The 27,603-nt window shown below is 53.1% G+C and overlaps 9 protein-coding genes across 9 annotated transcripts; 5 read left to right on the forward strand and 4 right to left on the reverse strand.

Moving 5' to 3' along the window:
- Positions 1–661: 661 nt before the first annotated feature.
- Positions 662–4,589, reverse strand: QC762_109900 (uncharacterized protein). The gene is made up of 2 exons (XM_062885413.1): positions 2,373–4,589; positions 662–2,307 (listed from the first exon to the last, which is right to left on the reverse strand). Exons 1-2 carry the CDS (start codon positions 4,276–4,278, stop codon positions 1,787–1,789), a joined length of 2,427 nt encoding a protein of 808 aa, XP_062748376.1. The 5' UTR covers positions 4,279–4,589; the 3' UTR covers positions 662–1,786.
- Positions 4,590–7,016: 2,427 nt separating this feature from the next.
- On the reverse strand, positions 7,017–8,688 carry QC762_109910 (uncharacterized protein). Its single transcript, XM_062885414.1, has 3 exons — positions 7,958–8,688; positions 7,736–7,890; positions 7,017–7,671 (listed from the first exon to the last, which is right to left on the reverse strand). The coding sequence occupies exons 1-3, from the start codon at positions 8,061–8,063 to the stop codon at positions 7,360–7,362; spliced, it is 573 nt and encodes a 190-aa protein (XP_062748377.1). The 5' UTR covers positions 8,064–8,688; the 3' UTR covers positions 7,017–7,359.
- Positions 8,689–9,145: 457 nt separating this feature from the next.
- On the forward strand, positions 9,146–11,898 carry QC762_109920 (uncharacterized protein). Its single transcript, XM_062885415.1, has 2 exons — positions 9,146–10,284; positions 10,355–11,898. Exons 1-2 carry the CDS (start codon positions 9,906–9,908, stop codon positions 11,590–11,592), a joined length of 1,617 nt encoding a protein of 538 aa, XP_062748378.1. The 5' UTR covers positions 9,146–9,905; the 3' UTR covers positions 11,593–11,898.
- Positions 11,899–12,145: 247 nt separating this feature from the next.
- QC762_109930 (uncharacterized protein) lies at positions 12,146–12,904 on the reverse strand (the record flags this gene model as incomplete). Its single annotated transcript, XM_062885416.1, has 1 exon — positions 12,146–12,904. One exon carries the CDS (start codon positions 12,902–12,904, stop codon positions 12,146–12,148), a length of 759 nt encoding a protein of 252 aa, XP_062748379.1.
- Positions 12,905–13,494: 590 nt separating this feature from the next.
- On the forward strand, positions 13,495–15,824 carry OLA1 (Obg-like ATPase). The gene is made up of 4 exons (XM_062885417.1): positions 13,495–13,988; positions 14,100–14,171; positions 14,229–14,714; positions 14,913–15,824. Exons 1-4 carry the CDS (start codon positions 13,914–13,916, stop codon positions 15,462–15,464), a joined length of 1,185 nt encoding a protein of 394 aa, XP_062748380.1. The 5' UTR covers positions 13,495–13,913; the 3' UTR covers positions 15,465–15,824.
- A 125-nt stretch (positions 15,825–15,949) lies between these two features.
- QC762_109950 (uncharacterized protein) lies at positions 15,950–20,320 on the forward strand (the record flags this gene model as incomplete). Its single annotated transcript, XM_062885418.1, has 2 exons — positions 15,950–19,639; positions 19,692–20,320. Exons 1-2 carry the CDS (start codon positions 16,417–16,419, stop codon positions 20,318–20,320), a joined length of 3,852 nt encoding a protein of 1,283 aa, XP_062748381.1. The 5' UTR covers positions 15,950–16,416.
- Positions 20,321–21,948: 1,628 nt separating this feature from the next.
- Positions 21,949–22,790, reverse strand: QC762_109960 (uncharacterized protein; the record flags this gene model as incomplete). The annotated part of the gene is made up of 2 exons (XM_062885419.1): positions 21,949–22,554; positions 22,734–22,790. 2 exons carry the CDS (start codon positions 22,788–22,790, stop codon positions 21,949–21,951), a joined length of 663 nt encoding a protein of 220 aa, XP_062748382.1.
- A 1,367-nt stretch (positions 22,791–24,157) lies between these two features.
- Positions 24,158–25,033, forward strand: QC762_0008510 (uncharacterized protein; the record flags this gene model as incomplete). Its single annotated transcript, XM_062882868.1, has 3 exons — positions 24,158–24,215; positions 24,287–24,502; positions 24,576–25,033. The coding sequence occupies 3 exons, from the start codon at positions 24,158–24,160 to the stop codon at positions 25,031–25,033; spliced, it is 732 nt and encodes a 243-aa protein (XP_062748383.1).
- Positions 25,034–25,265: 232 nt separating this feature from the next.
- Positions 25,266–26,766, forward strand: QC762_109980 (uncharacterized protein). The gene is made up of 2 exons (XM_062885420.1): positions 25,266–26,463; positions 26,532–26,766. The coding sequence occupies exons 1-2, from the start codon at positions 25,527–25,529 to the stop codon at positions 26,675–26,677; spliced, it is 1,083 nt and encodes a 360-aa protein (XP_062748384.1). The 5' UTR covers positions 25,266–25,526; the 3' UTR covers positions 26,678–26,766.
- Positions 26,767–27,603: the final 837 nt, after the last annotated feature.

Genomic DNA, 27,603 nt, shown 5'->3' on the forward strand with positions numbered 1-27,603 from the left:
GCTGCTTTGGGACATCCCTTCCGCTGTACTGTGCTGTGGGGCCCCCTTCCATGCCAACCGTTCGCCTACAGGACCGGGATCCCTGGCACAACGCACCTCGGGCGCCCCCAATCACGGTCCAGAAGCAGGCAAGAGCGTTTTGTTCCTTGCAGCTCAGGTGGTGCACGTCCCCCCCCCTCCCACCGATGCTCCCCAATCGCGGCGCCAATGCCGCCCCATTATCTTCTTATCCCCCGTGTACCCTGCGCAGCCGAGATGCAGGTACGGTTTGTGTCGCTGCAGAATATTCAATAAAAGGGAACTGATGTAGAAAGAACAAGGAGAAGCCTTCCCATCACCTATTGGCTTTTCCCTGAACTCAGGGGACATCCCGTCGAGTAAGGCCAGCAGTTCGTGATGAATCCAGCCAACCAATGAAGCAAACAGGGAATATCAAAATCCAAATCTCCACACGGTGCATTGACGAATGAGATGTGAACTCGCGATTGCCTCAAGGCTGGTGCTTCCTTCCTTTCTTCCCAGATCCTTCCTTCCTAACCGCCGCCAGCCCATCAGCCTGCCACGTCCTGCCTATGATCCCATCCTTTTCTTCGGGCGCTTCGGAACAATTCTTCGTGGGTATTCAAGAGAATGCCGTCAACATCTGCATCTTATACCCCCCCCCACCCAATCACCAGCGTCACGCTGAATGTGAATCTGCAATTTCGCGTCTGCGAAGCCAAAGACCTTCCCCCTTGGCCCTAAACACAGACCAGATCAGACCCTTCCTTTGCGGGGAAAAAACGGCCGACCACTCAGCCCGCTTGGCCTCATCGATGCACGACATCACCTACCTATGCCGTGCCTTGCATCGCACCATCATGGCGCCGGTGATACTCTGTCGGAGAAGAAATATTTGTCTCCTCTCGTCCCAATGCCGGTTCAAACCTGCGGTGTTCGGTTCAGCGGGCGGTAATGCAAAGACTCGGAGAAACAGGCGAGGACGGACAACGGTGTGTGTGTGTGCTGTGTGCGACAGAATGACAACATCGAGAATTCCACTGCAACTGCAACTGCAACTGCAAAAAAAAAAAAAAAAAAAGAGAGAGAGAGAGAGAGAGAGAGAGAAAGAGAAAAAAAAAGAGAGAAAAAAGAGAAAAACAAAAGAAGAAAATAAAGAAAAAAAAAGAAGTAAAAAAAAAGAAGAAAAAAAGAAGAAACTTTCGGGCCTCTGACAATGGCCTGAACGGGGACGGACCCAGCCGCTCGGCCACGTTGCTGAAGAAGAACCTCTGGAGGCGAGGGCGGGTAAACGAGTTTGATCGTCGAAACGTTGTTTTCTTTGGATGTGGTTTGGAACTTCCGACCCACACAGCTATCAAAGCTCGGTGTGTACAAGAGCTTGTTACATCCAGATGATTACGGAGTTTTTGTTATTGTCTCTGGTTTTTGTGTCACTGCCACAGAGCCGCAGGTTTGACTCAGAATCGGACGAGAAAACTGCTTTCTGCATGCCGGTGTATGGGGACAGTAGGAAGAAAAGATGACATCAAAACACAAAATAAATAGAGAGCAGGTATGTAAAATCCCAGAGAGTCGCCAAATACCCAATTTCCCATCCATCTATGTATATACCCAATCCTTCTAACCATAACCCAACCCCCTCCAGCCGCTGTGAGCGCGAATGCCTCTTATATATGTGTCGTTATCCGTAGAATGCGAAACTCCAAGGCCCAGACAAAGGAAAACAAAGATCGTGGTGTAAAGCTCATGAAGTCGTAAGCAGGCATCTCCCTCAGCATCTCAACTAAACATGAAAGCCCAACCCCCTTGCTCGTCTCGCCGCCTCCGCTCCAGTACCTCTCATCCTCGGCCTCGCTCCGGCCATCCCCGGCGCCCACGGAGGAGGAGTTCCCCTCACCAACCCCGGATTTGCCCCCGTCATCATGGGCGGGTCTCTGTCTCCGGGTTCCGGTGCAGGCGCGGGTGGCTCCTCCGGGGCAGCGGGTGCAGTAGCAACTGGTGGTTCAGGCTGCCTGTTACGTCTCTGAAGATGAGGAAAGAGCCACGCTGCTCCAGGCATGCCAGGCACACCCTGTGGAGCAGCACCTGGGATATCGGCAGGAATGACCGGCCGGTGAAAGAACGGACGATGTGGAAGTCGCTGCCCGGTTGGATCTCGAAGGGTGCCATCATCGTTGAAGAGCTCGGCGCCGGGGAGAGGGCCTTCGGTGCAGCCTTCGTTGTGACGGCAGAGGAGAAGACCGGTGCCCTGGGCGTGAAAGTAAGAGGCGGTGCAGACATAGCACCATTCGTGACCGCAGTGGCCTGGGGGAAAAAAAATACCAGTCAGTTTCTATTATTTTCGTGGCTGAAGAGAGAAGAGAACCTACAGGTTATGTGATTACACCCAGCCGTTTTGTTTACTCTCCTCCCGCATTTGGGGCAATCCTTGGTCATCCCGGCCACTTCCCTTTCCGAGGCTTCCTCCTGTTCTTTTTTATCTTTTTGTCTCCTTCGGTATTGCTTGCATGTTTCCTCGGGATGGGAGACATTGTGCTTGATACAGTGGCTGCCCTTGCACTTCCTGCAGTTAAAGGTAGGACACGCCTCCTGATCCCCAACCACACAACCATACTCACAGCCCACAGTGACGCACTGGACATACCCCTTCGTCTGCTCCAGCGCATCCCTCAGCAACCACCGGTCATACCGCTCAAAAACCTCTCTTGTCGCGTACCGCTTGACATCGTGATGTCCCAGGACAGCTGAGCAGTCCGTGTCTGGACACTTCAGCCTCTTCCACCTCCCCGCCTCCATACTCTCCACCAACCACCGCCCCAAACACTCCCCGCAAAGTGGCGGCTTATGCCCCTTACACCCCCCAGCAACAACCCTAACCGGAAAATCCGTCACCCTCCTCCCCTCAACACAAACATCGCAGCTCTCCGTCTCCCTCAACAACCACCCCTCCTCCCCAGCAAAAACTTCTGCTTCTTCCACCCCCCCAAACTCAACCTCGTAAACCCCACCCCAAACCACCCCTTCGGTCTCCCCCACCCTCTTCCCATCAAACCTCACCCTCAACCCCCCCGATCCCAACAACCCCTTCCTCGACAACCGACTCCTCCCCCTCCCCTCAGTGACGTTAACCACCCCCCCCGTCACAAAATTTGCTTTCAAATCCCTCACAGTCCACTTCCCCTCCCCACTCCCCGGATGAACAACATACCTCCTTCCCGCCCTCTCGTTCCCCCACCCCTTCAGCCTCACCTCCACCCAACCCTCCCTGTGCCGGACATGAACCGCCAGATACCTCGTCAGCCACCTCTTCCCCAACTCCCGCAACACCCACCCCTCCCCCTGGAGGAACCCGTGAAACATCCCATCGTCGGCGTACAGCCTTATCCTTCTTGGCTCTTTAATCTCAAGGTAACCCGCTATTTGTTTCCTCACCTCCCCCACTGTTGCGCCGTCCTCTTCAATGAGTTTGTTGAGTTCCATCTTTTGGGTGTTGTTGATGCAAATGGAAAACTCCCATTTTGTTGTTGGGGGGGTGTTGTTGTTGTTGTTGTTGTTGTTGTCATCCACGAGTCGGTACCAAACCGTCACCCGTGACGACCTGCCACGTGAAGACGGGATTTGGGCGCCGGTTTCTAGTTGTTTTCCCGAGGAGGTGAATAATATGACCACGGCTTGTTTCTCAGACTTGAGTTCGTCTCGGATGAACCGCTCTACTCGGCCGACTGCCAACCCACCGGAAGAAGACCGGAACTGGAAGGAGAGCTTGAGGAAGGAGGGGTTGGAGTCGAGGAGGGGTTTGAGGTCTAGGGTTAGACGGGTTTTGGCTGGTTTGGTGGAGGTGGAGATTCTTGAGCCGGCTTTGGAGAGGGAGCGTTTCTTTCCTGGGGGGGTGCCGATGTTGCTGGAGGGGGATTTTTTGTGCTTGGGTTTGGGGGGACGGTGGCGGAAGAAGGGGTTGCGGTGGCGAGGGGAGGGCTTTTTGTTGAGGGGGATGTCGTAGACGTGGTCTGTGGAGGGGTTGGGGTTGGGGGGGTATTTATGTTTTGGTTTGGAAGATGGGTGGTGGTTGTGGGAGGATGATGATGGTGGGGGGGAGGGGCCTTGATGGTGGGAGCGGCGAGATCGGTGATGGTGGTGTGAGGAGGAAGGTTGTTGTTGTTGTTGTTGTTGTTGTTGATGGGGGCGGAAGAAGCGAGATAAAAAGCCGGCGGGGGTTGAGTAGCTTCTGCTTCTGCCGCCGCGGAGCTCGAGGGGGGGGTTTTGCTCTTCGGGCATTTTTGGAGGGTTGGGTGATGAATGAGTGTGAGAGAAGATGTATAAGTGGGAATGAGAAGTGGAGTGGTTGGTAAAAGGTGATGAAAAATGAAGGTAAAAATGATGTGGTTGATGAAAAGTGATTGCTGTGAACAGTCCCTCTTCAGAAGAGCTGCTGTCAAAAGTTGGCGGTGGTGGTGTGAGTGATAATGATAATGATGGTGGTGGTGGCAAGGCTGTGAGTGGCCATTATGAAGAACAGTACCCAGGCAGCCGTGTCATTTCCTAGCAACGAGATGTCAATATTTGTATGGGAGAAACACAAGCTGCATAATCAAGCGTCAAGCCGTCAAGCCACGAGGACGGGGAGGGAGGAGGGGACAAGACATACATACAGTATTTGATTTTTCTTCACGAAGAAAGATGGATGCCTTACCTTTTGAAAGCCCCAGATTGGGAATTGTTCGGATGGTGGAGAGCAAGGCTCGGTGGCATCCGATCCAATAGACGGTGAACACTGCAGACCACTGCAGCGGTGTCGTTTGTCAGCAGCCAATCAACCGAGAAGGGCTGCAGGAAAGGTGTGTTGTCAAGAGGACCAAGTACCTGGCTAGTCTGTTAGTATGGAGTCTCTCGGCCATCCATCCTCAGAGTGACACACAACACAAGTATCCACATCCACATCAAAGAAGCCGTTCCAGTTGTATAAAAATCTACAGCGAAAAAAAAAAAAACAATACACAGATACAACACAAAACTCCCCTGGGAACCCCCCCGTCAGCTCGCATCCGATGCCCTCTACCCTTCCGCTGCCACCTCAGCGGTCGTCCCAATCATCGCGCATGTAGTCGGTTTGACCTGGAACTTCGTGGAAATTCCACCACGAAAGACCACTTCCGAGTAGGACCTCGTCTATAGTATCGTTAACCCACCGCGGTTCGTCTTGGACTTCCCTGGCAGGGTCATCATACTCCCTATCCACAAATATCAGCTACCCCCCCGGCCTCACCGCCGTCACAAACATCCTCCACCAGTTTATGATCCGAGTTGAAAAAGCTTCCTCAAGCCACAGGCATCGTAGCCCTGCGGGCCGACGTAGCTCCTCAGACCTGCAATCACCAGCCTTCTCAGCTTCTTCCCCCTCATCGCCTTTGCAATCTTGGCCACAAAATGCATATCGAGGTAACCCCACGTCTCTTCCACATCTTCTATCGGGTCGCTCGGGTGGTTGGTCGGCGCAAACAGGCCTCTCCAGTCCAGATAGACGTCCTCCAGGTTCGGCATGTCACCCCACTCAATCTTGGACTGATTCGCCTTCTCCTTGGCGATCCACAATGCTAGTTCCCTTATGCGGTTGTTGAAAAGGGTCTTGTGGTCGGGGTTGTCTAGATACCACCTGGAAGCTTTCACATCGTTGAGCCAGTGAAGCCCAAACAAATCCCCCAGTCCCTTCGCGTCCCAGTGCGGATTCGTTGTTGATCATCAGCCGCCAAATTCGCCTGTACATGTACGCCCGGTACACCGATTTATCCCAATCCCGATATGTGTCTCCTCCCGACCACCGGGTCGGCTTGGGGGGATCAGCCTCCTTCTCCTAAACGACCTCACCCACCCGTCAAAAGACTCCTCCAACTCCCTCTTGTCCCTCAAATTCGTCGGCCTCACCCACTCCACCGCCGCCGCATCCCTCCCCTCCCCAAACGGCACCACCAACCTCGGATCCTCCGCAAACCACAACCCCATTATATGATCCCCCCCTCCCCATGATCCCACCCCACCCTCAGCAACCTCCACGACCCCCTAGCCACAGGACAATCCTTCTCCCCGTCGTACTTGTTATGCTCATAGTCAGTCGCCACCCTCCTCATCTCAGTATGCTCCGGCACAACGTAAACATCCACCCTCTTCACCCTCAACTGCTCCTGCACCTCCCCCGGCGAGCAAATCTCAAACCCGGGCGCGGAGGCGATCAGGCAGGCACTTATCCATCTTCATCGTCTCGTTCGCAATCTGAAAACTCAACTCCGGCGGCAGCGTCCGTCTCATCCCGTCAAGGCCGGTTTGGTCGAGCGCATGGATGCGCGCGATCCAGTCGGGGACTTTGTCATGGTAATAAGCCTGCCCGGGGTCGCGCGCGGGGAGGAGGGGCGGCCGCCAGAGTCGGTATATTCTAAACATGCGGCCATCCCTGGGATCCAAGCCTAGGGTCACGTTTGGGTCAAGCGGTTGCTCGCGAGGTAGAGAGCGTACCCGAACAAGTTCCGATCGTTGCAATCTATGGAGGGGACCGACATGGCGTAAGTAAGGAGAACTCGCGTATAAAATGTCGATAAATGATATCGGTGTGGAATTCCCTTCCAAGCAATAAAACAAAAGTGGTTTGCTTGAGTCTGGGATGGTGGTGGTGAACGGCAAGCGTTCCCAAGCTTCCTGAGGGTTGTGGAAAATGGGCGGTTGTAGGCTGATATGTGATCCCCCTTTCCGGTCATCAGTGGCAACAAAGATCCCCCTCCCCCCTTTCATAGACCAGTCTCTTGTCAAATCCTCTCTATCCACAATCCACCAACAAAGCCCGCCTCTACTTTCACATCCCAATTTGGTCGACTACTCCTTTGAACCATGGTGCACACATCGACAACAACATGGGTCCAGACAATCGCGCGCTTTGCCCGCGGGGCCTAAAAATCAAATGGATATATTTCTCCCTTTCATGTGCTCGCTCTCTCTCTCTCTCTCTCTCTCTCTCTCTCTCTCTCTCTCTCTCTCTCTCTCTCTCTCTCTCTCTCTCTCTCTCTCTCTCTCTCTCTCTCTCTCTCTCTCTCTGGTTACATATCATCAGCCGGATCATTCGTATTCTTCTCATGCAACATTAAGGGCCCTATAGGCCGGCTGATGCAAAATCAAAACAAAGCCTTTCTTCTGTCCAGAGGAAGAGAAAATCAATACAAGAACCACAAAAGATTCCACGATCGACCGCCGCCACACTCTTGACGCCTAGACCAAGGGTATTGACTCTCATTACGCGGTATTATTCACCACCATAAGCTGCCGCTCAGCACTACCCGTCTTCTCACCACCGTGTAGCCCGTATTACTACTACGCTCAAAGAAGAGCAGCAGCAAAAACACCGGCAGCAACGGCAGCAATGCCGTTTCCAAAGTTGGTAGGAGCGGCAGCCTGAGAAGTCGACGTGCCGGGAGGGTTGGTCTGAGCGGCGCCCTGGGTGTTGGTGGGAGAAGTGGTGCTAGCCTCGTCCTCGTCCTCGTCGTTGCTGTCGCCGCCACCGGGGGTGGCGTCATTGGGGTCGAGGGTACCGCAGTGGTCCCTGATGTCGGTGGTGCACTTCCTCAGCTCGGAAGCGCTGCCACCTTGTCTCTCGGCGGTGCATTGGCTGAAGGCTTCCTCGCAGATGAACTGGGGCAGGTTGGTCAGCGGCTAGTCAAGCGGGGCTCGTCCTGTCAAAGCAAAAAAGACTCACAGTAGGGAGGGTGTTGGCGTAATAGTCAAGACCGGGAGTGGTGCCATTGGAGCAAAGGCATTCGTAAGTCAGGTCAGAAGGTTCGCAGTCGTTCTTTTGGAGGGAGCCGAAGCAGAGTAGGCCGCAAGAGTTGAACTGGGCAGTGCACCATCCGGCTGTCGCAGACGGTCAGTTTCATTTCTACTCGGTATGCAACAGTGGTTCAGGTTCAGTACGACATACATCTTGTGGAGGCCTCGACCTTGGTGATGTCGATGGTGAAGTTTTGGTTCTGGGAAACAACAGCAGTGACCGCGGAGAGGGCGGCGAGGAGGATGGATTGACGCATGGCGAAGGTTGGACTTGTTTTTGTTTTGGTTTGTGTTGTTGTGACGGAGAGGGGGAGAGAGAAGAGAGAGGAAGCTTTCCACAAAATCGAGCGAGATGGATGCGGCGGGCGTCACAAAGATAAGGCACGATCAAGGATGGATCCGGAGGTCGGTGGCAGGGGTACCCGTGGGAGGTGGAAAATGTGCCGTAATGCCACGAGCGCGGGGTTCCTAGTTCCTGTTGTGATGGAGTATCCGTTGTGGTATGGGGATAGCTTAATGGACTACCTGGTAATAAAGTGGAAGAGTGAAGAGAAGAGCACGAGAGAGAGAGAGAGAGAGCAAGATCGGGAGGAAACAGGCGCCATTTTGAGCAAGGGACGAAACATGGTGTTTGATTGCCCTGTGTTTTGGAGCTCGGCGCTGGAGTCGCCGGGAAGCAACCCTTTGGGGAAAATCAGAGGCGGGAAGGTGCCAGAGCTTCACGATGGCCGTGGGAAAATTGTGGCTGGTGAGCTCTTGATTGGCCGATCCGGTGTGGAAGCGGCAGGGAAAAGCCGATTTTGTTGCTTGGCGCTACTGCAGACAGCTCACTGCGCTGACCGTTCCCGTCGTTCCTGGCGCTGGTTGTCCTGGAGCCTGCCAGCTAGCTCTCTGGCCTGGCACCCACTGACACCTTGAACAGCCATCACAGCTAAGGTAGAGAGACGATCCGGGGAGACGTGCATTGGCTTTGTTGTGCATGTGCCACTCAGTGTTTATCGCCGCATTGCATCCAGGTCTCTTCTTTGCACGACATGACATGCTGTACACTACGGAGTATAGCATCTAAAAATTCTCCAAAATGCCGAGAGGACGCTTTCTTGAAGAAATTGCTGAGACCAAAACGCCGGCGGGCCAGCGCAAATTGAGCCCTCAGCCCGCAATGCCGAATGACGCAGGCTCACAGGAACTCGCGGGCTCTCCCGCCGGGGGGCGTGGATCAATTGGGTAGGTTGTGTGGTAGAAGGTACCTTGTAACAGACCTTTCAAGATACATCACCATTTCCCTGTTTATCGTCTGTTCTTTTTGTTTGTTTCCCCTTCACTTGAGCGCTTGCATAAAGACACAGAGGGTAACCATCCCTCCCCATCAACATGAGATGAACTTCTTACCTTGCGTCTTCCTGGAAGTCTCGGATATTGAAGCTCCAAATTCTTCTCCAGCAAAGCGGAGCGGCATGGAGAAGCCCAAGAACCCAAGACCCGACCGATCACGCGCGATAAGCATTGAAGACGCTAAAATGGCCCCGCCCTCCACTTTCCTGCTCAGGAACACATGGGCCTTTTCGGCCAATCACAGCCGCGAATTGGAACAATGGTCGCTCCAGCATGTCTCTCCACGTCACACTTTCCGTGCGGTGTCAAAGAGAATCAGAGCCACATTTTCAACAAAGAGACGGTGTGGCTAGCCGTTGCTTGGGATATCAACATTCAACACCAACCTCCCGGTTCATGATGCGTTCTGTTTGTCTGTCTGTTGCGGCCCAACGGATTATCTATACAGCATGTTTGTTGACTCGCTGTTACTACGGTCCGCTGTAACCCTCCTGCTGCCTTCGCATCGGACAACCTGCTCCTCTAAAGGTCGGCTTACATAATGCCACAGAAATATGCCAACCCTTATTGGCCGCGGACGCAACGTGCCAGCGACGAGACCTGGGACATGATGAGATGACACAGATCATGATTGGTTTCTCAAAGTTCCCTGAAGAGATCAGGTTTTTCTTGTGGGTATTCTCAAGAAATTGTACATGTTGGAATATTATAGCTCATAGCCTTCTTTGACAATATGTCGTCGGCGATGCCGCCTTGCCGAACAAATGCAATCCGAGCTCGGGAGCAGGGAGCCGATCCTTCGCGGTGATGTCCAACGTGCATTTCAGCCCTGGTACCCCTCTGATCCTGACAAGCCTCCGAAATTTCTGCCCATTTTCGCTGTTGTGACACTCTCCACCACACTCTCCAAACCATCTTTCACGATGTTGATATTGGCTCTGGTCGCCCTTGGCGTTTTCTGGCTTTACCGGTTCAACTCGGCCCTGAGATCTACCCCTGAGGAAGCCCGCAAATTCTCACCCAAGCGCTGGACAAAAGAGCAGGTGAAAGAAGCCTATGAAAATGTCAAGAAAAACCCCATCAACTTTCTCAAACATGTGCCCCCCGCTCAAGAGAGAAGATACATAATCGTCGGCGGCTCGGGTAAGTTCAAAAAAAAAAAAAAAAAAAAAACCTCAAAATATCGCACACAAAGGCTAACAATCTAACCCAGGCCTTGTGGGTGGTGACATCGTCCTCCAGCTCCTCGAGCGAGGCCAATCCCCCTCCAGCATCCGCATCCTCGACTTCGCCCCCATCACCAGAGACGACATGCTCCCCAAGACCTCCGCCTGCGACTTTGTCCAAACAGACATCACCTCCATCCCCTCCGTCGAAGCCGCCTTCTCCAAACCCTGGCCCCCCTCCGTCTCCCACCTCCCCCTCACGGTCTTCCACACCGCAGCCGTGATCCGCCCCCAAGAACGTCACCCCCTCCTCTACTCCCGCGTCAGCCGCGTCAACCGCGACGGCGCCATCATCGTCCTCAACACAGCCAAAAAGCAGCACCACAACTGCGACATCTTCATCGCCACCTCTTCAGGTTCAGTCAGCATAACCCCCACCCGCTTCATCCCAACCTGGCCCTGGCAGTCCCATCCCGCCGGCTACTTCCAGCTCTGCAACGAGTCCGACTTTGACCTCCCCCTCCGCCCCCACTCCCACTTCTTCGCCAACTACGCCCGCTCCAAAGCCGAAGCCGAGAGGGCAATCTGCTCCGCCAACACGGCCAACTTCCGAACCGGCTGCCTCCGCCCGGGAAACGCAATCTACGGCCAAAAGACCGACCCCTTGGTTGGGAACATCCTCCGGGAGGGGGAGTACATCGCCTTTACTCCCCAGGTGATCCAGTCATTTGTCTACTCCCGCAACGTCTCGTTGGCGCACCTCCAGTTCGAAGCCGCGCTCCTGCCATCCCCCTCTGGTACCGCCCCCCCGGCGTGTGCAGGGAGACCGTTCGTCATAACAGACGCCGGACCACCCATCACCTTCCGTGACATGGCCCTAGCATGCGAGACGCTCTCCGATGCCAAGTTCGCTTACTCTGAGGCTTCGCCCCTCATCATCCACGCTATCGCCCACGTTATGGAATTCTGGTCGTTGCTCTTGGCAAGAGCCCCGTTTTTGACGAGGTGGTTTGGGTGGAAAGAGGCAAAGGGGCCGATCGGTATGCTCCAGCCTGCGGTGTTGAATGTGGGGATTCACTCCGTGGTGGATGACAGCAAGGCCAGGAGGAGGGTGGAGGAGGGGGGGATAGGGTACACGCCTGTGGCGAGCACACTGGAGGGGATCTCGATGCAGATTTCGGAGTTTAATGAGGATGTGAGGGCGGGGAGGATCAAGGGGGTGGGGTTGAGGGAGGGAAAAAAGATGGCAATGGTTGCTGAGGAGGCGGGGGCTCTTGCTTCGTAGGGGGGAGGGTTGTGAGGAGGTGGTTGATATATATATATATATCGGAGTGACAACTTGGTCGGGTTACCAATGCCGTGAGTTTTTGGCAACGAGGTAGGTAGGGAGGGTGAAACAGACAGTCTAACAAAAACTTGGCCAACGTCACACGGTTGGAGAAAAAAGTATAAAAGGTGAACAGCCTTACAGAGATTAGCTGTGCCATATCCAATCTTGCCCTCTCTGTCTGTCTCGCGTGGGAAGCGTAACACACACAGTCTCCCGACACCACACCTCTGTTCAACTCCAACCCAACCATAGAAACAGACGACGAAAAGAAATAAAATGAAATTCAATCCAACTGAGCGCGCCATCCCATCCAAAATGGTGCCTGGTTAATATGTCCCGTGGTATCAAGATAAAATGACCCCCTAAACGCCCATCCTTCCATCCAAAGTAACGCCAGAAACAATGCTAAACAATAACTCAACGCAAAACTCAGCGCAAAAATCCAGAAATCAACAATACGCCTCGGTAGTCTCAGAACCCCCAAGACCCAAGACTGCGCAACCCAAACTCAAGAAGTAGGAGCCCTCTCCGCCCTAGGCAAAACCCTCCCCTCCTCATCCCTCGCCTTCCCCTTCCCCTTGGTAACCGTAATCCCGTGTTCCTCCTCCTCCCTCCTCCCCTCCTGCCCAACCAACCTAGGCACCTCATCACTCCCCCTCAGCATCCTACTCCCCTCCCCATAGTACTCATCCCCACTCTCCTCCCCCTCCAACAAACCCCCCCCACCACCACCTCTATTATGCGTCTCAAAATCCGGCGCCTCAATCCACTCCCTCGGCACAACACAAGGCAGCGCAACCCCAATACTCGCCGCCCTGTTCAACCACCCCGGCCCCGGCCTCCCCGTCAACTTCTCGCACAAATAACTCGTGAAATGGTTGCAATTCTTGGTCAGCAAATTATACGACGTGCCCAAAAACTCCTCCGACGCCCTCCGGATGATGGAGTCAATCTCGGCTTCGGTGGCCAGGGTGAACCCGTGGAGGATCTCAGTGCGAAAGGTTCCCCCGGGGGGCAGGGTGAGGGGTTTGGTCCAGTAGACGCCTGTGAGGCCGGGGCGGTCGTGACCGCCGTAGGCGTATTCTTTGTTGTTGAGGACGACGCCTGAGTGGAGGAGGGAGGTTCCCAGGGCCCAGAGGGTGTTGGAGAGTTTTCCCGGGGGTAAGAGGTCGTAGACGTGGATGGTGATTTCGGTTTTTTGGAGGGAGAGGGTGGAGCGGTGGGAGGGGCGGGAGGGGCGGGCTGGGGGGCGGGTTGAGGATGGCATTTTTTGGTGGTTTTGATGATAGTGACTGTGATGGATGGATGGGTTGATGGTTCAAGAGGTATCAGGTTTAAAAAGCGAGCAAGATTTTGGTGGTGGAGGTCAATAATGTGGCTGCGCAAGTGTAGGTCCGGATAGCTGCGATAGGCAACACTAGGTTGGTGAGGAATGGCAGAACAAAGAGCTGCTGCGCAAACTGATTTCTGATAGCGAGGATGCCGCGACTAGGATCGGGGTTGTGAGGGGTGCATTCCGAAGGTGTTTGTGGGTTTGTGATGATGAAGATGGAGATAGTTTCGGTCTAATCGTAATCAAGACACACAAGGCAATTGTGCTGTGCGAAGAGTAATGCATCAGAAACACTTTCCAGGTGACCGCCCGCTGCTGCAGATGATGGATGGATGTCTTTCGCATCCGGCGGGCGCGGGCAGCTTATCCTTCCAGAAAACCCCACTCTGACGCTCGCGACTCGGCTAGCCCCACTCCGTCAGAGCCGGAACGCACAGTCAGGTCCCGAGGTGGCCCAAGCGCTCTCGAAAAGCTCCCCAGGTCGGCCAATCGATTCTCCAGAGCCAGCCTAACCCCACTGAGATGGATCATTTTCATTGAAATTTCTGCGCTGTGGTGCCCTGATCGTTGCTGGTGCTTTTAAAACTCCAAAAAACTTCAAGAAATTGAAGAAAAAAAGAAACCGGCGACCAGAATATCAAGCGATCGCTGGGAAGCCCAACATACCAAAACAAAAACTTGCCTTGAGCACAGCCTTGTCGTTCACTCTTTCAGGGCTCCTTTTATATCCAAAGTCTCAACTACGCGCGGCTCGTGGCACTCCTGGGTGGCCCACGAGCAAGTCACAACGGCGTCCCTTATTGGCAGTTCATTCTTCTCTTCTCCATTACCCCTCCTTCGACCCCTCGCAGCTAGCTCTGCATTTTTCAAAAAGCCAGTGCTTGATTGCACTTTCATCTACCTTTCTACTCGTCAGTACAGCAAAAAAAGAGGTCCAGCCAGAATGCCCCCAAAAAAGGCCGTCGAGGAGAAGAAGGTCCTCTTGGGCCGTCCTGGTAACAACCTGAAGAGTGGTATTGTGGGTTCTTTTTTTTTTCTTTTTTTTTTTCCCTCCTTCCCTCCTTCTCCCCACTCCCTCCCTAGGCTCATATAGATAGTTCTTGCTAACCTTTTCTCTCCCTTATATCAGGTCGGGTTGGCGAACGTCGGCAAGTCCACGCTCTTCCAGGCCATCACCAAGTGCAACCTGGGTAACCCCGCAGTACGCATCGAACGGATTCGATCCTGAAGGGACTGGCGATGCTGATACAAGCCGCAGAACTTCCCCTATGCTACCATTGACCCAGAGGAGGCCCGCGTCATCGTCCCTGATGAGCGCTATGACTGGCTTTGCGAGAAGTACAAGCCCAAGTCGCGCGTCCCTGCCAACCTCACAGTCTACGACATCGCTGGTTTGACCCGTGGTGCCTCAACAGGAGCCGGTCTCGGCAACGCCTTCTTGTCGCACATTCGCGCCGTCGATGCCATCTTCCAGGTCGTTCGTTGCTTCGATGATGCCGAGATTATCCACGTCGAGGGTGATGTCAACCCAACACGTGATCTCGATATCATCAGCGAGGAGCTGAGACTCAAGGACATTGAGTTCGTTGAGAAGGCCCTCGAGAACCAGAAGAAGAAGACCCGCCAGGGTGGTCAGAGTCTTCAGATGAAGCAGTGGAAGGAGGAGGAGGCCACGATCGAGAAGATCTTGGCCCACCTCAGGGACGGCAAGGAGGTCCGCAAGGGCACCTGGGGTCCCAAGGAGGTATGTGCTTGCTTTTTGTTTTTGATCCATTCCTTCCCGTGGTTCCATGATGATAAAGGGTCCGTGACCCGAACTTTAAACCCAGCTCGTCGAATGTCTTTTGGCATACTGAGAGTAACTTTAAATCTGAACGATATCACACATTCCAACTTGACACATGATCTTCTTTGGGGAAGTTGATGCTAATAGAGTCAACAGATCGAGGTCATCAATCCTCTGTTCCTCCTGACGGCCAAGCCTGTCGTGTACCTTGTCAACCTTTCCGAGAAGGACTACATCCGCAAGAAGAACAAGTATCTTCCCGGTGTTGCCAAGTGGATCCAGGACAACGCTCCTGGTGATCCCATCATCCCCATCTCAGTCGCTTTCGAGGAGCGTCTGACCCGCTTCGAGACTGACGAGGAGGTTGCTGAGGAGGAGAAGAAGGTCGGCGCCCAGTCGGCTCTTCCCAAGCTCATTGTCACCATGCGCAAGGCCCTCGATCTCGGCAGCTTCTTCACTGTCGGCCCCGATGAGGTTCGCCAGTGGACTCTCCGCAACGGCACCAAGGCGCCCCAGGCGGCTGGCGTTATCCACACTGACTTTGAGAAGACCTTCATCCAGGCCATCGTCTTCAAGTACGCCGACCTCAAGGAGCTCGGTGACGAAGCCGAGGTCAGATCCAAGGGGAAGATCATGACCAAGGGCAAGGACTACATCGTCGAGGACGGTGATATCCTGCACTTCAAGGCCGGTGCCGCCAAGAGCTAAGCTCTAAGCTCACATTAAAATTAATGATATGAAGTTTATGAGAAATGAGTAAGCAGCCTGTCGTGTGAAATACCTGGGCATTGTGTTACTGAAGCTCAGACAAGATCCTGAGAGGAGCGAGTCTGAAAAGGGGCTACATGCGTGAGCTGAAAGCTGCCATTCAGTGTCGCCTGTATCACTTCACTGTGTGGTAAGAATTGGGGGAACACAGCCTTGCTGCCTTGAAAACAATTGCGCAGAGCATAGAAGAGCAGAATAAAAAAAAAACAATAAAAAAGTGTGAAATGATCATCTTGACTTCTTCAGCATGACTGACTGAGTGTTGATGTGTGACCCCCACTTGAGTGTTTGCTTGCCGGGAGATCGCCGGAGTGGCCACAAGGGGCGGGAGCTGTCGCTGCGGTTGGTGCCACCTGCTGCTTGCTGTACGTAGCGCCAAGCCGTCAGGGATGCCACTGTTCCACCCACCACGGCATCCATCCATCCCATGCTGTTCGTCCAGCATCGCCGGCCCAGATACATAAGTAACCAAACAGTTTTTGTGGAATGCGCCCGAAGCTGACGACGCCGTACCCGACATTGCGAATCACTCTTCGAATCCCGACCATTACATCTTTTCTGTGACAACCCACCCAAACGACTCCGTTTTCCCCGCGCTGTACCACTCGAGCTTGGTACCTACACACACTGCCAACGAACCCGTCACCTACCTACCTTTGCCGAGCGAGCTTCCCTTTTGGCGGGATTGCGTCACGTCTGATCCCACCACCACCACTACCACCACCGCGTTTTTCTCGTTGTCTACTACCTACGAGCTTCCTCGACATAGAATCCAAGCAATAGTTGCATGACTGCTACCCATTGTCAACCGCCCAATGGTGGCTTATAACACAACAGAATTCAACAACACCATACAGTGAAAAAGGGGAGGGAGAGGGAAAAAGTCGAATGAATGCAACCCCTAAACCCCTTCCTGAGCGCCTTCCTCAAGAGCCCGGTGCTGGCGCAGTGCCTCCCGCCGCAGCAGCACATTCTCTTGGTGCCCCTGGCGGATGTGCTCCTCAACTCGCGAGACGCAGAAACAGGGGCGCCGCTGACGGCGTCGATCGGGTCGGAGGAGTTTCTCGGGAGTCATGTGGTGAGGATACCGCTTTTGAAAGGGGGGAAGGATGGACAGGGTCAGGGACAGCAGCAGAATCTAAGGGAGATGAGAGGGAAGCCGAAAATGTACGGGACGGTGAATGGGAGGAGTTTGGTGGTCAAGGACGGGGGGGTTTACACCAACAAGGGGTTTAAAGCGCTGGCTCAGGCCAACTTGCTGCATGAGACGCTTTGGTACCCGGATACGCTGGACCCGAGGCAGTTTTTGATCTATTTTATTAACCGGCCTTTGGTGGGGTCTTGGGAGGAGGTTAGGATTGTGCCGGCTGTACCACCACCACCGTCACCGTCACTGGCGGAGGGGGGATTGCGGAAGGTGTTTTTGGGTGAGGGGGGGACGGGGACGACAAGGAAGAAGGATATCAAGAGTTTTCATGAGCTGCTGGTTAATTTCCCGAGTATTGCTAAGCAGATGCAGGGGGGGCTGGAGAAGCTTTTTAGGGAGTTTACGATTGTTTTTGAGAGGATATTGCCGCCTCCGCCGCCGCCGTCGGGGAAGACAGTGCCGGAGGGTGAGCCGGGGAAGGGGGTCGGGGTTGCGGGGGGAGAGGGGACGAATGGGAATGGGGGGCCGGAGAATGTGCTGACGGAGGATGATGAGGAGGTTATGAGGACTTCGTTGGAGACGGCGGTGACGACGGCGATTGATTTGTTTCAGAATGTGGACAAGCAGCAGTTGTCGCTCTTGGGGGCGACGACGGACTTGACGGGGCCGGTGGTGGAGAGGTTGATCGAGCGGTATATTGCCGAGAATGTGCACCATTTGCTGTTTCCGAGGATTGCCGGGTTGAGGAGGCAGGATGATTTGGAACTGGAGGCCAAGATAAGGCAGATGAACAATATTGACATCTCGCAGTTGGGGATTGCGATTGATGGGGGGATGAAGGCCAAGAGGGAGGTGGTGAGCCGGTTGGGGAATGCGGTCGAGGAGTTTAGGAAGATGCCGAATGCGAGTTGTCCGCAGGAGATGATGGAGATTTTGCTGGCGACGACGAAGGCGGCGACGCAGTTTAGCGAGGGGACGGCGACACAGGGACAGCCGAGGTCGGCGACGGAGAAGCCGGCTATGACGATAAATGCGGATACGCTGGTGTCGCTGTTGCTGTATGTGGTGATCAAGGCGCAGATCAAGCACCTCCAGGCGAGGTTGGCGTATATAAGACATTTCGTCTTTATCGATGATGTGGAGAGTGGTGAGATGGGGTATGCGCTTAGCACCTTCGAGGCTGTGTTATCGTATCTCGACCGGGAGTCTGGAGGGCTGAGGAGGGCCAGTCGTAGGAATAAGGCTTTGTGGGATGCTGTTTCGAAGGGGGATATGCCGGAGCTGAGGAAGATCCTGGAACCAACAGAGGATGCGATCGAAGATGAGGACGATTACGGGTCTTCACGTTGGCGGAGGCGATCGTCAACTGGTTGGAGCTTCACGAATGGAGCTTCGTCAACAACTCTAGCAGCATCAGAGAGGTTCTCGGTCGGATCTGGGCTCGGTCATGTGTTTCCATTTCAAAATGGATCAGCCGAAACTCTGGAACAACCACCACCAAAACGCATCAAGAAGGTGTCGATGGACACCAGGAGTATGTCCAGCGGCTCCGAGATTTCGTTTCGGTCGTTGCCCATGAGCATCGGGACGTTCACAAGTGGGATCGAAGGCGACACTTCTATTGAGCGCCTGGTTCAAACACAGGACGCCAAAGGGGAGTCGGTTTTGATGATGGCGATTCAACATGGGCAACCACAGGTGTTGAAATACTTGTTGTCTTTTCGGCAATACTACACGGCACCGGTCATTCTGGAGGACCAGGACAACGAAGAAACAACGTTGTTCAGCGCGGCCGTGCAGCTGGGCAATGCCGAAGTCATCAACGGACTTCTTGATTACATTCTCGACTCTACGGGAGACGACAACAAGATCAGGGAGTATCTCGCTCGTCAGGACACCTGGGGGCGGAGCGCAGCGCATTATCTGTTCCACGCACCCTTTCTAATCGGTAGAATCGGCCGGTTACTCCCCTGGAGACAAAAGGACAAGAACGGGCAAACCCCATTGTTTGCTTTGTGTCGATCCTACGATAACCCAAATTACTACACCATGGTGGAGGAAGGGCTGGAGATTGCGACCAAGTGTCAGGGAGATGGCCAGCCTCTACACATTGATGACCATGTTGATCAGAAGGGGAACACCCTTCTTCATATTGTCAACGAACCAAAACTGGCACTCAAGATCCTGCAGCAGTGCGATTTGGATGTCAACGCTACAAACGAAAAGAGGTTCACGGCGCTGATGTTGGCGAGTAAATACGGCCGGTTTGATATGGTCAGGACGCTGTTTGGCGACCCAAGAGTCGACACTGCTGCAAGAGAACTTCGAGGTCTGACGGCGGTGGAGTTGGCCAAGGACGATGACTTGCGCAATAAGATTGATGATCTTGTGCTGTTTTCCCTCTCCCACGGCAGCTCCGACTCCCGCACTACGGGAGTGGTCAGGTCATTCTTTGTCGAAGACGGCACCATCCGCTTCGTGCTCAAGTCGGGGGCCCCAGTTGACGAGCATAGCTATGCCGTGACGACCTGTCGGAGGTCCCTGGCTGACTTTGAGCATCTCGCCAAGTTGCTGCAGATGGAAAACCCAGCGTCGTGGATCCCTTCTCTGGCGGACCTGAGATCGCCGACGCAGATCCCTTCACGGCCGAGTAGGGCGGTGCTGAAGGATTTACAAATCAGGATGGACTGGTTTTTGAAGGTGTTGCTTGCCCACCCGACGTTTTCCACGCACGAGATGCTGTGGGAGTTTTTCCTCGTGCCGGATCTGCAACTGGATCAGATGGCGGAGAGGAGCAAGCTCAAGGCGGATGCGCTGTTGGAAAAGGTGCATGAGGAGCTGGAACCGGTGCAGGATCTGAGGGAGGTGGAGCAGTTTGTTGATCACGCGAGGGATATCGTGAGGAGCGTGCACTTTTCGACGAGGAGCGTGGCGAGGAGGGCGAACAATACTGGGAATGTGGTCAATGGTTTGTTTTTTCCGCCTCCATCACTGTCAGCGTTAACTAATAGTGTGTAAAGATCTCTACGAGTCCTCCACCCTCCTCTCCAAAGCGCTCGCCACCCTCCCCTTTCTCCCGCAGAATTACATCTCTGGCTTCGAAACCTACGTTCGCTCCTTGGCGCCTTCGCAGTCGTCGCCTATTTCGCAGTTTTTTTCGGCGTTTCTGGCGCTGTACAGCAATATCGAAGCTATACTCAAAGCGCTGGGGAGACCACCGCAGACGATAGCAAAGATTATTGCTATTCGGAAGGAGGTAGAAAGGAACTATAACACGCTTAACAGGTCAAGTAGATGGCCTTTGGGACTGCTGGATGAGACGAGGCAGAGGATGAATGAGGATAGGGAGGAGAAGGCGAGGAAGATGGAGCAGGAGGCGGAGATGCTTGGCAGGGAGCTGAGGTATACGCAGCAGACGGTGGCGGGGGAGTTGGCGGGGTGGAGGGAGATGCATGAGAGGTTGGGGAGGAAGGCGATTAGGGATTTGGCGAGGGGGATGGTGGTGCAGGAGAGGGGGAGGTTGGAGGGGGTTAGGAGGGCGTTGAGACGGGTTAAGGAGGGGGGGGAGGGGGTGGGTAGGCCGAGGATGAGGGTTGGGTTGGTTGACGGGTTGTTGGATGAGGGGGAGGGGAGTGGGAGCGGGGGTTAGCGATGGAGTGGGGAGAGCCTACCTAGCGAGTGACTTTTGTGTAATTTTGTGTTTTTGGTGATGGGGTTAGGATAACAAGATGGGGATTAAACGGAAGGGGGATACCCGACGACTTTTCTGTTCTTTTGGCTATGAGTAAGGTTTTGTAGGGAAGAGGCAATGGGAGAAGAGGGGTTGTATTGATAGATGTGTAGGGTTATTCAACACATATTAATTTTGAGAGAGGTATGGCCAATGCAAGCCTTCCCTGAGCTTCGCACATCATCAACCACATTAACGATTATATCCTCAAGCAACACGACAACCGCAACCAGCCAACTCCCAAACAAAAAACCCCCCCAAGACGTATCCAAACCTACACCACCACCACCCTTACTCTTCTGCTTTTTTCCCGCCACCGTCGTCGTTACTACCCATCTCGATGCAGTTGATATTTCGCTCGGGATGTTCACGATCATACAACACATAAGCGGGATACCTAACCCAAGGGGTTATGCGCCGTGACCCTGGACATATTGTCCGCCGTCAAGTCACCCCGCCAGCGTCGGGACATCGTTGGCAAGAAAGAGTGATGTTGCCTGCCCCCCCCCGATGTGGACTTCTCCACGGCTGCTGTTGGGAAATCGACGAATCCCCCACGAGCGAAGGTATTTCCACCTTTTACCCTCGTGCTCTGCCGCCGCGGCGTGGATCTCGGATGGTTTGTATGGTTCGGCCGTCATCGTGAAGACATACCTTTTGGTCTTTCTTGGGGGAGCAAACTGTCGGATGGATATGAGAGGGGAAAGAATAGTGAGATGCCTTGAATTAATACCTAAGTTCATGCGAGAGCTCCAGCTTTGAAGCAAAAGATAGGAAGAGAACCTTTACAGAGCCCCCTGCTTATTTACCCGATGCCCCCCCCCAAAGCCAAAGTCTAAAAGAGGTGGCTCTCCCGAGTATCTCTTTTGATTATCAAGCGTGGAAGGACATTTATCAGGCTTTAACAGATGATTAAAGGGCTTTGAAAAATAATTTAAGAGCCTCGAAAGATAGTTAAAAGACTTTACAAGATAGTTAAAAGGTTTTGAAACAATTCAAAGGACTTTAAAGATAGTTTAAAGGTTTGTTGATTTTCTTTCAAGGCCTTTTATTGCATTGTATGAAGGGCGAGTAAATAGGTGGAGGGGGGGCGCTGGTAAGATAAATAGGGGACTACGTAAGAGTTCTCTCAAAGTTAAGCCCATTTCAGTTTCGGAAGACGTAAGAGCAAAGTTTTCGCACCAATGGCTAGCTATACACAGCAGCTATGGACAGTCGTCATGGGTTATGGACAGTCACCGGACACCTGTGATGATCTTGGATGTGATCGCCAAAGATCAGAACGGCTTCATTGTAACCAGGCTTGGGATGCCCATGCAACAACACAAGACTCTATATTTGCCAATATGGGCACCGTTGGCCCACCGGCAAAGATTGGTTTCATGTATTTTATTTGTCACCCACGACACGACGTTTAAAGAAACAAAACACATTCTGGCAAACTCAACATATCCTACTCACCTGGAAGCTCATCCATCTTCTTAGAAATCACAGCCCTAAGCCAAATCCTCAAGTATGCCACAAGAGATCATCCCTGTGGTCCAGCATTATCCTGTGAAGTCGAGTGACCTTGAGGCGGTTGGGCCTCCGCAGCCAGCTCCGTAGTGCTGGGGCGGTGCCGCCATGGGATAGCCCAGTTGTTGATTCTGTTGTTGTAGAGAACCTGGCGCAGCTCCGGTCATCACGGGGAAAGCTGCTGCATGGGGTTGTTGAGGTTGATGGTTGTAAAACCCTCTCCCTTGCTGGCCAAAGTGTTGGAAACCGACGTGCATGAAAGGCGCCGCCAACCCAGCCGGTGTGTTCACGTTGGGTGCCGTTCCCATCTGCCCAAACATGACATGCCCAGGCCCTTCTGCCGGCCTGCGGTTGTCTGAGTGGTTATGCTGTGATTGCAGGTGTATCGTCTCATCGGTGCGATATTCGTCGATACGGTAGCCCCATCTCTCGGCCTTTGCCGAGTCGGTCTCTGACTGGATGCTCCAGAGGTAGTGGTTGAACTCGTGGGACACCTCGGACACCCGCTCAAAATGCTCCCTCTCGAGTTTGATCCTGCCGCCACTGGAACGGTATCCCGCCAGCGCAACAACGCTTTGGAACGCATTGCGGATTCGGCGACCGTTCCAAACCGGGCCGATCTTGGAGTCCTTCGCGTTCTGCTTGTCGAAATAGCTAAGAATATGTCAGCCTCGTCGAGAAGCAGAACACAGTTCCATAACTGGGCCAGCTGTTCTAGTCTCTTCTCAGCTTCACGTGGAGAAGTACCGAGATCGCCTATACATCTGTTAGCTCTCTGCTGGCTCTGCTCTATGAAGCATGTGCAACCGGTACTGACCACAGGTAATGGGGAGCAAAAGGCGATTGTCTGCTTCTGCAGCGCATTCTGATTCATGTTGGCAATCCCCAAATCGGGATGGTGGTTAGATAGTAGATGTAAAGAGGGATGCTACCTACGGGCTGTTGATGCTTTTCCAACACCAGGCTCCCCGTGTAGGAGAATGGTGACCCCCTCTCCTACGACCTCTAGATTAATTTTCATACCACAAGCAAAATTGGCGAGGCGTGACACTTACCCTTGTTCCTTACAAGATCAAAATGCAGGCTGCGTGGTCCCTCGTGATCGGAATGCGACTCAATCAGAGACTGCACCAAACGTTTATGCCCATCGGGAAGCTGTAAATCGTCCCATGGCTCCGACCGCCTCCGCGTTTTGTTCATCATCTCCTCTCCGGCGTTGCCTTTGCCAATTTTGAGGCAGGCTACATGGCAAATGGTTCGTCAGTGGTAGTTCAGGGTAGGTACTGTATGTAAGCACACTGAAAGGAAAAGGGAAACGTGCTCCATTTTCTCGTACCGAAGACAAATGCAAACACTCTAGCTGGCAGAATCAGAATATCATCCCCTTCGGTTGGATGGGAACGCTCCTTATCCCATCTTTGGCACTTGGCCCATTCTTCCTGGATCACCTAGTATCTCCTGTAGTGCCCGCTCAAAGTCGACCATAACCTCGCTACCAATCCACTCAGCATAACGCGTAGCGTTCTCAGGCACGTCGGCATCCTTTTCATGGAGCTTGTCCCCGTTGGGTCTCAACATCTGATTGCGACCCCGGTGTTGTCATGTGGCTTGGCCGGGTACAATTGACAAAGATCTGCCCCCGCTCCACCAGACTTGATCGGTCGGTTATGTGTTCCTTCTCGGCCGATATTTATTTGCCAAAAGTGTAGGGCTCTAGCATCTCCTTGGACTTTGAGGCTTCAGCTTTACGTCGCCAAATTCAAAGAGGGTATGGAGGACTTTCCTAAGACGTTACGCCGATCAGAGTGCTATTGAGGCGTTCGAAACCACGTCCTGGGACGGTCTCGACAGCGAGGTTGCAAAGGCAATGGGGGCATTTCAAGCCCACCAGGACCGAAGGCGCAGTTGGCGAAACCCTTTTGAAGGCTGCCGATTAACTCGGTGGTATTGCCGCCCGCCGTATCGAATTCCTCGTCGGACTAGTGCCGAACGACAACTGTATTGGTGGGTGTTCTCGCGGGTGGCCTAAGACTGCTTTGTAATGTAAGGAATTATCTGATCCTTGATGTCCAGAGTTCCTGCTTACGGCCAATGGCTGGACAGCGACTCGCAAGAAGGCGATCCGCATAAAGATACTGGAAATGCTAGACAGCTTGGGCAACACTGTCTCAACATAGCAAGGCACAGATCAGATTGTATCGTGGCGATCCAGATCCAAGACACAAGGCAGAGGATCTTCACATGGCCGTTCTGGAATTCATTCGCCATGCCGTTTCCTACTTCGATCAGTCAAGTGCTTGTAAGTCTCTCCTTCTTCACTAAAACCCCACAGGATCTAAAGCCAAGACCAAAAAACTGACACCCCAGTAGTTGAATCTCTCAAGGCCTTCTTTCAGCAGAGTGAATACGAATCGAAGCACAATGACGCCCTCGACAGGGTTAAGAAGGCTTCGGGAGCATTCGAGAGCAGTATATCAATCTGTTCCCAAACCCGCGTGGAGAAAATCTACAAAAACAGCGAAACTCAAAATTGGCCAACGATTTCCTTATACTTTACCCTTGCAGGTGTTGCCAAGGATTTTACTGGTGAGTTTACCTTGACGTTGCAAGCATGACATGGATAGCGTACGGCTGACCTCGTCCTCCCTAAAGCCCACAGGTCAGAATCAGATCGGTATTCTCATGATCGAAGATTCAGTCGTGACCTTGCTCAAGTCTCTCGAGTCGCAAGTTCTCATTCTCCACGATGAGCTGGTATTTGAGTGCAACTCTTCGCTCTCTACTCTCAGCTACCTCTGCGCCTTGATCACCGAGATCATGTCCTCGCCCGGTCTGTTCCCGCTCAGCTTTTTCTGCGGTCTTCACTGCCGAGAGGTCGATGCTCTTCAAGCTGGCTATGGCATCATGCGCAGTCTAGCGCTGGATCTTCTGCGACTGTTCGGAAATGCCAACAGTGCCACGACTGGTGACCCGAATATGACTGCCCAAGGGCTCATGATGAACCATCTTCCTACGATCTTTTCTATTTTCAGCAGGCTCCTCCTACAGAATATACCCGCTGGAGAAGAGATAATCACATCGTCTTACACCTTCCCAGTATCACAGGGACCTCGGTGACCACTTGTTCAATAACATTCAAAAACAACAAAGTTGGAAAGCATCCACAAGGTAGCATTGATGACAACCCACACATGCGTGGAGACAAAAAGAGAGGACCGACCGAACGTTCCAAAACCCCACAAAATGGAAGCCAAGGTAAAAAGCTTATCCGTACAGCGACAGGGGTGACACCCTTGCCATATCCCAATTTGGAAACCCAGGCGTTCAAGCGAGGAGCTGACAGGCGATCCATCGTTGGCCGAAGCTAAAAGCGCTATTGAAGAGAACTCCATCAGAATATTGATCTAGACCACCCAGAACCAGGTTGTCGGGGTCATCGCACATATGCAAAGGATTTGAGGTAAGATTGCGCTCAACGGATCAGTGGCAATGGAAGCCTTAAAACATTGTGTCTCTTTGCTGTTCTTTTGTTCTTCTTCTTGATCTTCAGCTTTTCTCGAAGCCGTCCATTCGTTCTTTTGATCATATCATTCCAAGCCACTCGTTCAACATGCTGTCCAAGACCGGAAGTGGCGTCCTCCTCCTGCAAGCCGCATCCCTTCTCTCGGGCGCGGCAGCCCGTTGCCTCCGGACCTGCCCGGCCGATGACCCGCTTCTCAACCTCCTCCGTTCCGAGTCGGCCTCCTCCGACTTCTGCCGTGACTTCCTCGGCCTTCCTGTTTCCACACTCGAAACAACCGTCACCCCAACCGTCGTAGCCACCGTGACCGAAACCAGCTACGTCACCGAGGTCTTCACCCAAGTCGACACGACCATCACCGTCACCCTCCCAGCCGACGAGTCTCCCAGCACCACCATCACCGTCACCCCCGCAAAGCGTGACAATGCCTACCCAACCTGGCTCCCAACCAGCTACGGCGAAAAGTACATCTCCCAAGCCTGCTCCTGCCTCAGCCTCCCCCCCGCCATCAGCACCGTAACCTCCACCGCCGATGCAGTCACCCTCACCGACGCAACCACCATCACCGAAACCACAACCGAAACAATCCACACCACCGCCATCGCCACCGAAACTGCCAATCCCGCTCCCAAGCCAGTCAAGCGCATGATCAAAATCGAGGTTATCCGCAAAAACGCGGGTACCCCCCTAGGATGGATCTACAACAGCAACGGTCCCGCCATCACAACCAGCAACAATCAGCAGCCTACTTTATTCGAATTCAACCTCCTCGAGAACGAGACTGTCGGGTCCCAGCTGCGATTGAGCTCCTCGTTTGGCCCGCTTGGGTTTAACAAGGATAGCCATCCTAGTAATATCGTCGAGCTGGAGGATAATTATGGTTCTCTCAAGTTTGTCGCGCCTACTGAGCCGGGGGCGGTTCCTCAGACGGTGGATGCGGGGAAGAACAAGTACGCGAGTGATATTTGGAGCGTGGATACGGAGACGAGGGAGATTACCTGGCAGTGGGTTGCTACTAATGGAGGGGGTAAGTTTTCTTCCTGCTTTAACTGTTTGTATTAGGGTGCGGTTTACTGACTGGAGATGTTGATTTAGTTCCCGATATCAAGCTGTACTACGTGTCTGGCCGTCTTTATCCTGTTGGTGATGTGGAGAGGTTCATGTACGCCACTAGCAATGCTATTGGCGCGAGGGAGGAGGTCAGGTTGGTGTATACTTTGGTTGGGGAGTCTGTTTTGTAGATTTCTTTGGTTGAGGAATAGAGTTGGTTGTCTACTTTGTTTGGAGCAGCAAGTTCATCTTCATTTTGCAATTGAATTGTCTTTTGTGATGCAGTGCCATATAACCTAGGGCAGGGTTGAAAGGGAAGGTTGATTCTAGCTTGCTTTTACATGCAGGTTATTTGTGAACATCCAGACTGTCATTTCCAAGGAAATCCGATACATATTTCGGATGACATACTGCCAAAAACTGAGGAAGATTTCTCTCCCTATCTTCTTAAATTCACATCCCTCAGTCTTCCAATGAACTTGAAGCATATAACCGCCGACAGAAAATAGAAATCGAAAATAAAAGGGCTGTAGAAAATAGAGGTACTTCGGTACATCGAGCTTGCATTTTCAGGCTTTCAAGGCGGAATGATGATGAAGCATAGCTCTTTGTATAACTGGACATTTACCACTCCGATCTTCGAAGCCGAAATCAAAATCATATGTGTGCTATCGTAAGGAATACGTTTTGCTGAGGATTTAGCCGAGAGACTGGATCGCGTTTGGATGTCCGTGTACGTTTGCGCTGGACTTGGCTCATTACTGCAGCACAGCCCAGGCCCTCACCTTAGGTATATAGTCGTTTGCTCCCCCCAGCCTACCCGCAAATCTCGGGTCTTGGGGTTTTCAATATCGGGCCGATATACTATAATCCTGTAAGATCTCGAGGGCTTTCGGGAAACCGGCGGTAGGACGGACCAGCCCCTTCTCAAGTGCGTGCTGTTCATCCTAGTTTAGCAGCCCCCTTCACTCACCTATCCAGCATACACTTCCTACTCACTCGTACTGCATTCTAATCCTACTATCAGCTCGATGTAACCTGAATAGTATTGTTCGGCCTATCTTTTCGTAGAGCCAATTATAGATTTAGCACCGACGACTTCCTAACTCGCAATAAG

This window comes from Podospora pseudocomata (genome assembly GCF_035222375.1).
Source record: "Podospora pseudocomata strain CBS 415.72m chromosome 1 map unlocalized CBS415.72m_1, whole genome shotgun sequence".
Taxonomy (NCBI): domain Eukaryota; kingdom Fungi; phylum Ascomycota; class Sordariomycetes; order Sordariales; family Podosporaceae; genus Podospora; species Podospora pseudocomata.